The sequence below is a fragment of the Prosopis cineraria genome, unplaced genomic scaffold, assembly GCF_029017545.1.
Source record: "Prosopis cineraria cultivar Desert tree isolate PC_DT_omini unplaced genomic scaffold, ASM2901754v1 PC4, whole genome shotgun sequence".
NCBI lineage: Eukaryota > Viridiplantae > Streptophyta > Magnoliopsida > Fabales > Fabaceae > Prosopis > Prosopis cineraria.
In genome coordinates this window covers 35,014,473-35,027,616 of record NW_026555335.1, presented here as the reverse complement: position 1 = coordinate 35,027,616, position 13,144 = coordinate 35,014,473, and the positions used below count along the sequence as shown (strand labels likewise).

The window sequence follows — 13,144 nt, the reverse complement described above, 5'->3', positions numbered from 1 at the left end:
TACCCAAAAATTGCAAACTTAATTTCAAGCCTAGAATTATTATTCTATAGCCATAATAATTTATTTTTCATCTCAAATAATTATCTAAATATTAACAAATCAATTTATATTTTCGAATTTAACCAAAAATCTACCCATAGGGATCTAGGGATAAACTTAAATGCCTCAAATTCCAATTCTATTAACAAATAATACTCTAAAATATTTATTACACTACCAACAACCTCAACAACCAGATTTTCTCACCAAAAATTCATCCCTCTTTCAAACCCTAGATTTTTTAAAATCTTAAAATCTGTAGCTCAAAGGGAAAAATGACTAAGAAAAAATATTTAGAACACTTACTTAGTCTTAGAATACTTAAAATCTCATCTGAAGTATCCTATTATGGAGCCCTATCTTCTACTTCAGCTCTATCGCAGGCGTTGCTCGTGTTCTCTCGCTTGCTCTCTGTTCGCACCAGAGGCAGATGAAGAAAGAAGAAGAGAAATAAATGAAATATGGCAAAGAGGTGCTTTAAAAACAAGTATGGGTCCCACGTGAAATCACGCCCCTCTCTCTCTTTTCATTTTCTTCAGTTTCCGCCTCATCTTTTCTCTTTTCTTTTGGCATTATTTATATCTTAACACTCAAAGCAAAAATTACTTTTTAACCCCTCTTCAATTTTTAATTTATTTTATGTTTCTTTTTCCTTCTTCTTTCTTTCTTTTTTTTATAATAATAATATTATTATTATTTTTCTATTTACTATAAAATCATAACTTAGGATTTAATCTAAATTAAATCCAATAATAATCTTTTAACAAAAATTATTTATATCTAAATATTCCTCTAAAATTACTCATTTGCTTTAAATTAACTTAATTAACCTTAGGTTAATTTTTGGGATGTCACAATTAGGTTAGTATTGAGGAATGGGGCTTAAAAAAAAAACCCAACCACTGCACGTGCAGTGCAAGAAAACCACATGGTCACTAAATCATATTTACATCAACATCATCATCTCCTCATCAAGCCATTCCCCTATGTATATTGCACATATACAACATTTATATCACATACAAGCTTGCTAAAAAAGAAATAGAAATATCTCATTCGATCAACTCAACTTACAAGCATGCTTAAAAAAAAATAAATACTCTTAAAAAATATACAATTTTCATCAAATAAAATTATTAATATACTTTTACAAGTATGCTTGCAAAGAAACATTAACAGTAATATAGAGCCAAGCTACATGCATGCTTGATAGTATTCGAGTAACATATAAATTTCTTACAATTAAATTTATGATTATACATTTTCGTTATCAAACATAAAACTTACACACATATGAAAAAACCTCGAGTTATCTGTTCTTCTTGAACTAACAAGTAATCACACAGCAAAACTAAGCAAGAAGAGCTCTTAGTGAGGGTATACATAAAGCATATAGATATAAAATATTAATATATAGTTTAAAACTACTAAAGATTTACTCTAAAGCTACTCTAAGGTTATCCTAAAGCTGCTCTAGCTAGGATTTTAAAATTGTCCTAAAGAATTCAAAATTCTCTATAAGTTTTCATAATTAAAATTATACAACTCTTAAATTGTATTTGACCTTTGTAATTTCTATATACAGGTAAGGGTTTAACTAATTTACTGTATAATTTATGTATATATATATATAGCTTATCAAAGAAAGAAAAATTAGCCAACAGCCTTTTGATGAAATCTTTAAAAAATAGATGGAGAAAAAATGAGAAAAAGAAAAGAAAAACAGACGGGTCATATGTATCAATTAGTGTATATGTATATAAAAAGAAACAAGAGAGGTGCGTGTATATGTATCTATACCTATATGCACACACACAATTTAATGTTGATGTGTATATAGAAAAGAAAGATAGAAAAAGATGCATTTATTTATATACATGGGTTATACGTACGGTGAGAATGAGCAGGAGAGAGAAGATGCAACTATAACCTATGTACATTGATAGAGTAGTCTAACATAAGGAAAGGCAAGAAGCAAGAGAAAAAGTATGGACGGAAGAGGAAAATGTGTGAAAAGGAGATACAGGTTGAAAGGTACCTGAAAAGAACTCTGCAGATTGCGGAGCGAGCGAATGCGGCAAAGATGTTGGGATAAAAATAGTGATATAGAGTTTGTAACTAGATTATAAACTTAAATTAATTTTCTTTTCATTAATTATTATTATTTTTATAATATCTTTTAAAACTCAACAAGATTATCTCACTTTTAATATTATATATATATATATATATATATATAAGTTAGTTTCAAACATTTGTTAAATTTAATCACTTTAATTTTTTTTATATATACTCCCTCCATTTAAAAATATAAGATATTTTTAACCGAATCTCACCCCTAATAAAGTAGTTACCTACTTTTAAACTTACCTTATCTTTTCACATTTATCTCTATTTAACTCCCTATAATATATATGAAGTCACTATTAATAGAAAAATTTTTAGAAAAAAGACAATGATTATACCTTAAAAGATTAAAAATGCTTTACATTTTTTAACATCCAACTCCTCAAAAAATGTCTTATATTTCTAAATGGAGGGAGTATATATTTTTATTGTCTTCTTATTTTAGACCCAATACTTAATCTTATATCCTTTTTAAGGTGCCTATCAACAATCTAAGGTCCAATAAAATTCAAAATATTATAGTTAATCTCAAAGTGATCCAATTTCAACCATTGTCATTGCCACTCCTTCCTAATAGTAGGTGGGTTGGGGTGAAAAGGAGAAATTGAGGAGGACTTTGATAGCGATGGATATTGCAGTAAAGCCAAGAGCTTTTGAAAGAAAGAAACTTCCTACCATGTGAAACAACAAGGGCCAGAGATTATTGACTTTGATAATTTAGTAAGTTACATTGAAGTGATGGTTAAAGTTAATGTGCCCCTCAACATAGTTAATTGGATAAAGGCACCAAATTCATTAAAGGACACAGTATAGAGTACAGTCTTGTCAAGTTACTTTTCATTCTGGCCTTATTTGTTATATTAACCTCAAAAGGATTAATTCCTTTTGTAGTTGGGATTTGAGCTTGATGAGAGTCAAAAGAAGTTTGTTCTCTAGAAAGCTAGGACATCCCACAATATTTTCAGGAAATTCTTAAAGAACCTAGACATAAAGGGCATTAAAGATGAAGTTCCCTAACTCCTGAGATTAATGGTTAAGCCAGAACATTGGGCTACTTTTAGTGATTCCTATCACAATAATGAGTTAGGTAATATTTCCTTTTTCATGCTAGCTTTTAATGCTTATATATGTACATTGACTCAAATATTTTGTGTTTTCATATGAATTAAGTGCTATAAAAAGGTAAGGATGAAGAAGAATGAATATCCCTACTTGAAATGGTCCAAGAGTTAAGATATGGTTGAGAATGACTATTTGAAGGAACATGGATTAGAGGGTTCTATATCTGATGGCAAGCTTTGGCCTTTGGCTCGAATAGATAATCAAAGAAACATTTAAGATCCTCATGTGAAGGAGATTGTTAAAAAAATTATAAGTATTAGTTATAATTGTATTAATGTTGTGAAAATAATAAATTCTTTATTTACTTTTCTCGATTGTGTAATTCACAAGCAACTTTGTCTTAGGAGGTTGATTCAAGCACTGTTCCTCCCAAAGAGAATGTATTAGAGAAGGCTTTAAGGAATGTTGACCACTCTGATTGTGTTCGGGGCATAGGATTTGGAGTAACTAAGAAGGAGTACTTCACAACAATGCTAAAGAAACCTAAAGATTGCTAATTGTGAAGAGGTGAATTTGTTGTGGGAAGAGTTACGCAAAACCTAGGCAATCATGGAGAAACAAAATAAATACATTGAGATGTTGTTTAAGAGGTGATTGTGGGGGTATCTTGTTGTGGAGTTTAGCCCAAGTGTGAAAGAAAGCTACATGGGCTTATCCTCTCTAAAATTACTAAAGGTAACATTGCTAAAAGCCTTAGTTAATGTATTATTTATCTCTTACTCTTCTTGATAAGTGGATATTTTTCTTATATTTATATATATTTTCCACCCTTTTATTCATTAAATAATGCATGGAAAAAGGATAAATATGAATAAAAGGCCTAACTTAGTACTTTTGGTATATTTTTAGGAAAATGAGACAAAATAGCATGAAAAAGGTCTTAAAATGTGAAGCCCAGAGTCAAAGCCCAAGAACAAGTTCCAAAAGAAGTGTTTACTCATGGACAAAGTCAAAACAGAGGCTTACCATGTGCGGATGTAACTCATAGTGAAGACTTTGAGTCCCTTATCAATGCTTGTGGAGAACTATGGTGCAAATCTTCACCGCTTGTGAACATATGGAGTTAGCACTCTTCGACCACGAGCAAAAAGCCGACTGGATATGGAGCTTCGACTTTCGACCATGTGTGGACATGGATGAACTGTGCCTGACCATACTCGGATGTGAAGTCCACAAGCATAAATTAATATTTAAATATATTTTAAATCATATATTAGCAAATCAAATAATGAATTAATTATAAATAAATCTTTCAAAATCCTCTCAACTCACCTAATTTCATATTTTAAGATTAGGAGGCATGTTATGGAGTTCAGGATTTCCTTCAAATTGGGAGCTTTATCTCTTTTCTTCTTCTTTAGATTTTGTTTATGTTCTTATTTAGGATTTTTGGTTTTAACTTTATGAGTTTTCTATAAACTCTCATTCAGGATAGAGAGTAGCTTGGCTAGATTAATTTTTTCTCTTTTATTTGGTTATTTTATTTTCCTATTGAAAATGATTTTTTGTCTAGTACAATTTTTATTTTATTTATATTTATCTTTCTTGTTCTTTCTTGCCTTATTATATATGTGGCTATTAGATAATTTGTTTGTAGGTTATTTGAAGAACCGAGAGGTGAAGAGTTAGCCTAGACTTAGAGAGATAAACACAAATAACTAAACTTGATATAGATTTAGGATATGTGGTGGCTTAGATCGTATATTCATAATTTATCTTAGGTCTTAATAGGATTAGTGAGAGCTAATTCAACTTGAGATAAGTATACCTTAATATAATTGGAGGTAATTAGGATGCTTGAGTAACGATTGTCACTATATATAAGGGAAGATAATTAACTGAATTAGAGTAAACCATCCTGGTAAGTGAATCTAGATCCTTAATGCTTGATTGATTTGTTGATTCATTGTATTTGTGCTCTTTTATTGAATATTAAATCTCTTTTCAAAACCACTATTTGTTTTATAAATAACAAAGTTAACTGCTTTCCTCTACATTCAACTCTTAGAATACTCCTGGATTTATAACTACATCAATTTCATGCATTTGTAGGAGCAATCACTTTTCATGTGGTATAATGTTGTTTTCTTATTGTTTAGGTAGAGGCTAAGGTTGAATACCTAGTTGACATCTTGTATGAGTGTGTTTTCGCAACTGGATGCATGTTCAACATTGTAAGAAGTAATGTGATTCACAACAAGCCCCTTCCTATTGACTATGTAAGGGTCTAACTGTTGGCTATAGATAAGCCCAACTACACCCTTCTTGCACACATACCAAATGCTAAAATGATTGAAGAAGCACTTGGTAGCTTTGTTGCTTGGCCTGATCATCTAGCATGGCTTCCATAGCTGAAGCTGAAGGTATATCAATTAAACCTTCCTCAACATTGTATTTTTTCTTGTATTTAGATTGATTACTAACATTGTATGATTGAAGCTTGTTGACAAGCTTTATGTGAAAAAGCCCTCCAAGGATAATAAAGGCAAGAAAAGGAAGACTTTTAAGGGGACTAAGGACTCTATCATGCAACCTACCCTTGCACCTTCCTTGAAGGTCCCTGCACCTCGTAGGCTATCCCTACACCTAGTCTAAAGCATAAGTCACAGGTTACCTGTAAGGCCCCTTTTAAATCTCAAGCACCCTCTCTAACAAGCATTGAGAGATGCCGAAACATTATGTTTCTTGCACCGAGGGCATGATGATTGGTTTTGACATCGATACTTGTGATACAATATCAATACTTGGGATAACATCGATAATAAGGATGCAACAAATGTTATCACTTGTGGAGAATTGATTGTGAGTCTTTGCAATTATTTTACAAGATAAATTTATTGATTAACTATATATCTTAACTAACTTATTTATATTTAACACATTTTATTAATCATTGTATTATTTTAACTTGTAAAGTACTTATACACATCCATGATAACACTTAAAGACTTTTTAGATATGGTGCATTTAATATGTTCTCACATTACCTCCCTCTATGAAAGGTGGTAATGAATGAGCAGCAATAGGAAGTATTAATAAAGGTTAAAATATAAAAAACTCTCTTCTTCGTACAAGTATGACTTTCCTCATTTTCAAAAATGTAAAAATTACACCCTTAATTTTCAAAATTTGACTACCAACCCCTTGCAATTAAAATGACCATTAAATTTTCAAAATTTGACTACCAACCCCTTGCAATTACACCCTTAATTGCCACATCAGACTATTTAAAATTATTCAATAAGTGACATGTAATTTGTTGTATTTTATTAATTTATATTACTTAATTTTATAAAAGGAAAATTTTTTATTCTATTTGTCTATAACAATCTTCAATCCCTTATCTTGTATTTTCTCCATATCTGCCAAGTCGCAAGTCTTCCCTATTTGTAATATTTCATTCTACTTCGGATCATCTTTGTTTTTTGTGATTCTATTTGTTATCTTCTGTGTGATCATCCTCGTGCATCCCATCTCCATCACTTTCCGTTTTCAGATCTGGAATTGTTTGCTTAAGCATCTGATCGTCTTCTTCGTTGGGAAAACATTATTTAATTTCATTTTTGGCCAATAATTTCTTAGAATCATCTATGCAGGATGAGCTAATGTCAAAAACCAATCGTGATTATCTCTGACACCTCATAAAAATGTCATGGTCGACCAATCACGGTTAAAATGGACACCTTTTCTTTTGGCTTTCACATCGAATGTTTTCTGTGAACATATGAAAAAATAGATCTAAAATATCTTTGTGATTATATTATGGAATTTTGGTCATATTTCTTCTTATGTATGATTTATTGCATCCCTCAGTCTCCTCTCATAACGAATCGATTCCTGCATAAAATGAAAGTTCATGAAGCGACCATCACGGAAAGAAAAGGACTCGCAGGGATGAAGAAACGGATTGCTACCGGTAAAATTACAAAATTGCCCGCCGGCAAATTAGTTCAGTATAAATTAACAAAATACAATAAAGTACATGTCATATGCCAAATAAATAGTGTGCTGGGCATGCATTTTGTTAATTTTAACAGTAAAGGGTTGGTGGTCAAAATTTGAAAGTTAAGGATGTAATGTTCTCACTTCTGAAGATGAGGGAGATTATATGAGTTAAAGTTGAGGGCCTTACGATGTATTTTGGGCAAATATTAATAATAGAATCAAGCCATCAATTGACATTTTAAAGTGATGGGGCAGGAACTCCTTAAAATATGGATTGAATATCAAATCACTTTTTGCATGAAGTGCTTTTTGGATTCGCCTCACGTCTAGTGATGAGGCTGAACTGAAATCCGAACTAATCAAAATCGAAAACCTGGTCCAGGTCCTTTGGGATGTTAAATCAAATTACTAAAAATTCTTATATGAACCCAATACATCAAATTATCCATGATTTGTTTAATGAAAACATGCCACGCCATTACCAATTGAATCAAATTAATCTTATGTAGAGAAATACGTAGGTGGACCTAATGCATCATGTTTTTTATAGTTCATCTAATAAAAACATGACATTCAAATGATATTAAATATAAATTAATACTGATATTAATGATAATGAATAGAGAAAAGGTAAAAAATTAAATAGACATTCTTTTATAAAAATAAAATTACTAAAATAATGACAGATAAAATTTTATTTGATTGAATTGTGACAATTTTATGAGATGGATCATGAATAATGTAAATTTCTCATTCTATCTATTACTTCCTTTGTTCCAAATTATAAAATATTTTTTTAAAAAATTTGACGTATCAAAATATAAGATATTTTAATAAAAATAAAGTTTTATTAATAATACTTTTTTAATATTATTCTTTCCATTATATCTTCTCTTTTTAATGCTCTTTTACAAATAAAATATTAAATAAAGAATATTTTTAAAAATTTATTTTATTTTTAAAAAATAATGTTGTAAAGTGTATTTAATAAATCTTATTAGTATGTGTAATTTTATTTAAAAATATTTTTATTATTTGGGATAAGAAAAGTATTATTTTTTAATGACTTTATTTTTAATTTTTTTTTCTTATTTTTTCTCTATTCGTCATTAATGAGAAAATAAATTTATGATTATAACTTTTTTATTGGATAACCTATAGTAAATAACTCGGTGTAAGAATTTCTCATCACTCCAGTGCTCAATGCATTCTCCATTGGGATTTTCCCAACGGATTCCATTTCCTTAAAACGCATGTCCCAATCAGTATGACCCCGCGAATCTCAAAGTTATCGCAGCACCCTTTTTGATTGGCCACTGTTTTCCCTCTTCCTTTGCTTCTCCTTCCTTAAAAACCAATTGTTTCCTTATTAATTTCCCGTCAAACAAGTTTATCCAGTGTCCAATTAATCCTCACCGTACACGTGTACACACCCATCAACGACTACTTCCTTGTCAAACAAACACAACCATTCCAGTCGGGTCAACCTTCAAAGTCTCTCTGTCTGTCTCTTCTGTTCCATTTGCCTCCCCCCACCGCTTCCTCTTTGGTGGGATCGAAGACACAGAGTTTAGGAGGAACCGCCATTAATGAAATATTTCAAGATGAAATCAGAGACAGCAACCTTAGTGTTCGTGAATCTCGCTAGTATTATGGAGAGGGCCGATGAATCTTTACTGCCAGGTGTTTATAAGGAGATCGGGGCTGCTCTACACACCGATCCTACTGGCTTAGGTTCACTCACTCTCTTCCGATCCATCGTTCAATCTTTATGTTATCCTCTCGCCGCTTACCTCTCCATGCGTTACAATCGTGCTCGTGTCATCGCTCTCGGTGCTTTTCTCTGGGCTGCCGCTACCTTCCTCGTCGCCGTCTCCTCCACCTTCTTACAGGTACCTTCACTTTCCTTTGACTTTAACTTCTTTCTCTTTTGCTTTCGATTCGTCGGAGTCGTAGAAGGCAAGAAAATCATTCGTGTGTTTCTGAATATGTCTGATAATGCTGCTATGCGATCTGCTTCTCTGTGAATCTCGAATATTCTCTCTGAGATTCCTTCGAGCAGATCACTTCTCCGGTGATACCTCATACCAGAGCCTGAGTTTGACCGGACAGAATTTTGATGACGAAGTAAATTATTTAAAGTTTTTTTTCCCCTTTCTTTCGGTGTTAAAGTTTGTAGAAAATAGCAAGTTTGGTTCAATAAGGAATGCGATTATAATGTGTGACCTAAAATCAGGGAGGCTTCACACCACTTTCGTCTTGGTTTTCAGGGGAACTAACAATCGAATGATTTAATTATGATACTTCTAACTGTTAAAACGGAGAGCTTTATCAAAAGAAATAAAAACGTAGAGCCAGAATGAATATTTTTCTACAGTTAGTCTAGTTAACCTTATTAATTATTATCACAACGTGTCTAGAATGTTCGGCGTTATGTTCTTGCTAAATGCGCAATCATTTGACTGATTTAATGTGTACGAAAAACATTAACTTTTTTTTTTTGGTTACTTTTCATTTAAACACTCGCCTAGTCCTAACAAAATCAATCAAGTTCAAATATGAACAAATTGTCACATATAACTATGTAAAAATATAAATTTTGATCCTTGCACTTTACTCATATTTTGTTATAGGTTTCTGTACTTTTTTGTGTGTTTTGAGTCCTTATATTTTTATTTTTAATGTTTTAAATTCATAAATAAACAAAGTATAAAGACTTTAAAAGGGTTTAAAACATTGAAAAAAGTATAGAGATCTAAAAATATAAAAATTTATAATAAAATATAAGTAAAGTACATGAATTAAAAGTTATATTTTTCAACAATGATAAAAAAGATTGCTAGCCATAAGATCCCTGGCAAAACCTTTCATACCAAATACTTCCTATAAATAGATGAACATAACAATTTACATAAATCAATTTTTAAATTTGGGAAAAAATATAATATAAATCAATAAACATTGTTTTAATAATACTAAGATACATTAATCAACTAGGTAAATGACATACAACTGAAGAAAAAAGCAAAAAGGAACAAAAAGAAGATAAAAAACCATAACCTATCCTCCTTGGTTATCTTCCACCTTAAATTTAAGCATGGATGATGATCAAAGAGGCAAAATTAACATCTAAAGAGTGAGATAGTCTAATTAAAAAGTCCACCTCCCTAATTCAATCCCAATAAACATGGTTAAAAGCAATTTTACCACCCTTATAAAGGAAGGATCTAGCTTGATCTACAAGATCCTTGAAAGCTAATTGACATCACAACTCCAAATGATTAAATTAATGGCTTCAAAACAATTGGAAAAGACTTCAACTTTGACGAGATTTTGCTCCTAGCACAAGCTAAGATCCTGTATAATATTTCTCTGATCCTATTTATAGGGCAAAGAGAAGAAAAAATTTGATTCTATTTATAAAGTGCTTGTCAATTTTCAATGTCCTTCTTTACATTTTTACCCTTATTAAATACTTTGAATAAAAATATCAGTAATAAGATTTAAGAATATTTATTAGGGGTAAAGGTGTAAACTTGTTAAATTTTAAGAAAAAATTATTGAGGTTTAAGATTTTTTTTAATTTTAATAAAATATGTTAAAAATAATTTATAAATAAAACTTGAGGAGTACTAGTTAATTCTGTCACAGCCGAGGGACACTGGTTAGTTTGGAGCTAAAACCACATATCCAATTGCTGTGACTATCAATAAACACTTCCAAAAAAAAAAAAAATAGAGAGAGAGAGAGAGAGATGGTACCTTTCCTTTCATTTAACGTGGGAAATTCTGTTCCGTCAAAAAATATTACTTTGGAATTGGGATGTTCTGTGCTTTTTCCACCAAAAATATCCATAGCAGCTTTGTTGGATTTTAAAGATAAATGTACAGCAGCTACAATTTTATTCAAGGAGTAGAATATAAATTTGCTTAACAGATCATTACTGGGAATTTCTTCTTACTGTTACTTTTTGCACAATTTGAACTAAAAGGTGGCAATCTCTAGAGGTTTAAACGGGATCGGCCTCGCCATTGTTATTCCAGCAATTCAGTCTCTGGTTGCTGACTCAACAGATGATAGCAATCGTGGCATGGCCTTTGGGTGGCTTGCATTAACCGGAAACTTTGGAAGCATCATCGGTGGGTTCTGTTCTGTTCTGCTAGCCTCAACTTCATTCGCTGGCATACCTGGCTGGAGAATCTCTTTCCATTTAGTTGCACTCATCAGTGTCTTAGTCGGAATACTCGTTTATTTCTTCGCCAACGATCCTCGCTTTTCCAACAGCGATGTCACCAACATCAAAGCCAAGCATCAAGGTCCTTCTAAATCCTTTTGTTCTGAAATGAAGGATATGATTAAAGAAGCAAAGTCAGTAATTGGGATTCCATCGTTTCAGATAATTGTGGCTCAGGGGATTTCAGGTTCCTTCCCCTGGTCAGCCTTGTCATTTGCGACTCTCTGGTTAGAACTCATCGGCTTTTCTCACGTCGAAACTGCTTTCCTCTGGACTCTGTTCGTTCTTGCTGGTTCTCTAGGGGCTTTGTTTGGAGGCAAAATGGGAGATATCTTATCTCAACGCTTACCCAACTCTGGCAGAATAATGCTCTCTCAAATAAGCTCTGGTTCAGCCATTCCTTTAGCAGCGATTTTATTGCTGGCCTTACCTGATGATCCTTCCACAGCTTTCTTGCATGGCTTCGTCTTGTTCATCATGGGATTGTCCATATCTTGGAATGCTTCTGCTACTAACAAGTAAGTGTATTACTCTGTAACGAATTGAGATAGGTTTTGGTTTTGTTGTGCGATATGTTGACGGTGTGAACAGTCCCATATTTGCAGAAATAGTGCCTGAGAGGTCTCGGACGAGCATTTATGCTTTGGATCGATCTTTCGAGTCTGTGTTGGCATCTTTCGCTCCTCCTATCGTTGGGATTTTGGCTCAACACGTGTATGGTTTCAGACCAGTTCCGAAAGGAACCTCGGACTCTGTCGAGATTGAGACAGACAGGGAAAATGCTGCTTCGCTGGCGAAAGCTCTCTACACTGCAATTGGGATTCCCATGGCGATCTGCTGCTTCATCTACTCGTTTCTCTACTGTACGTACCCGAGGGACAGAGAGCGTGCGAGAATGGTAGCTTTGGTTGAATCAGAAATGCAGAAGCTGAAAGAAGAAGAAGATGATGAAGAAGAAAAGGGCGCAGCAGAGGAATGCTTTAAAGTTGATGTTTCTGAATCAAATGGCGTGAATGGTGACGCTGAAGAGAGTCCTGAGATAGATGATAATGATGAGAAGTATTTGTTGTCTCGTCAGTTGACATTTGCTAATCTAGCCCCATAGCAATTGGATGCTTTTCATTTAACGACCTGGATTTTTTGATCGACAAGCAGGGCTAGACTAGAGTGAATGTTTCATCTGTTCCACGACTCACAAAAAATGGATTGATCAATGATCATGTTCATTCTTCGGTCGTTTATATTATACAAATTGATCGTATATATTCTTGCCAACGCCTTTGAAGAATCTCGAGGGCAGTGACGGGCGCAGAAAAGTAAATGAATGGGTGCATAATTTATATATAAAATAAATATCAATATTTTTATAAAAAATAATTTTTAATATTTAATTAAATTATAATAAGGGTACAAATTAATAAAATTAAATACTAAAAAGCAATGCATCAAACTTATCATTATAATAACATAAAAGACTCTCTTTTATATTTTCTCCATTAAAATGTGCAATGCATTTTTGATATTTTAAGGTATAATTAATATTTTTTTAAAGTATCAATAATAAAAAAAATCAACTTATATTTATTTTAAAGTAAAATACCTTATTAAATAAAAGTAAATATGAAAAGATAATGTTAATTTGGATATAAATAATTACTTTATTAGGAGTCATATTAG

General features: G+C 32.1%; 1 protein-coding gene across 2 annotated transcripts; it reads left to right on the top strand.

The window, feature by feature from the left end:
• Positions 1–8,728: 8,728 nt before the first annotated feature.
• LOC129309529 (uncharacterized) lies at positions 8,729–12,753 on the top strand. Of its 2 annotated transcripts, none has more exons than XM_054951134.1 (3): positions 8,729–9,125; positions 11,225–11,985; positions 12,073–12,225. In XM_054951134.1, the coding sequence occupies exons 1-3, from the start codon at positions 8,823–8,825 to the stop codon at positions 12,083–12,085; spliced, it is 1,077 nt and encodes a 358-aa protein (XP_054807109.1). In that variant the 5' UTR covers positions 8,729–8,822; the 3' UTR covers positions 12,086–12,225. The 2 variants fall into 2 exon arrangements, with proteins under 2 accessions (XP_054807109.1, XP_054807108.1); XM_054951133.1 differs by having other exon boundaries at positions 8,730–9,125; positions 12,059–12,753.
• The last annotated feature ends 391 nt before the right edge of the window (positions 12,754–13,144 follow it).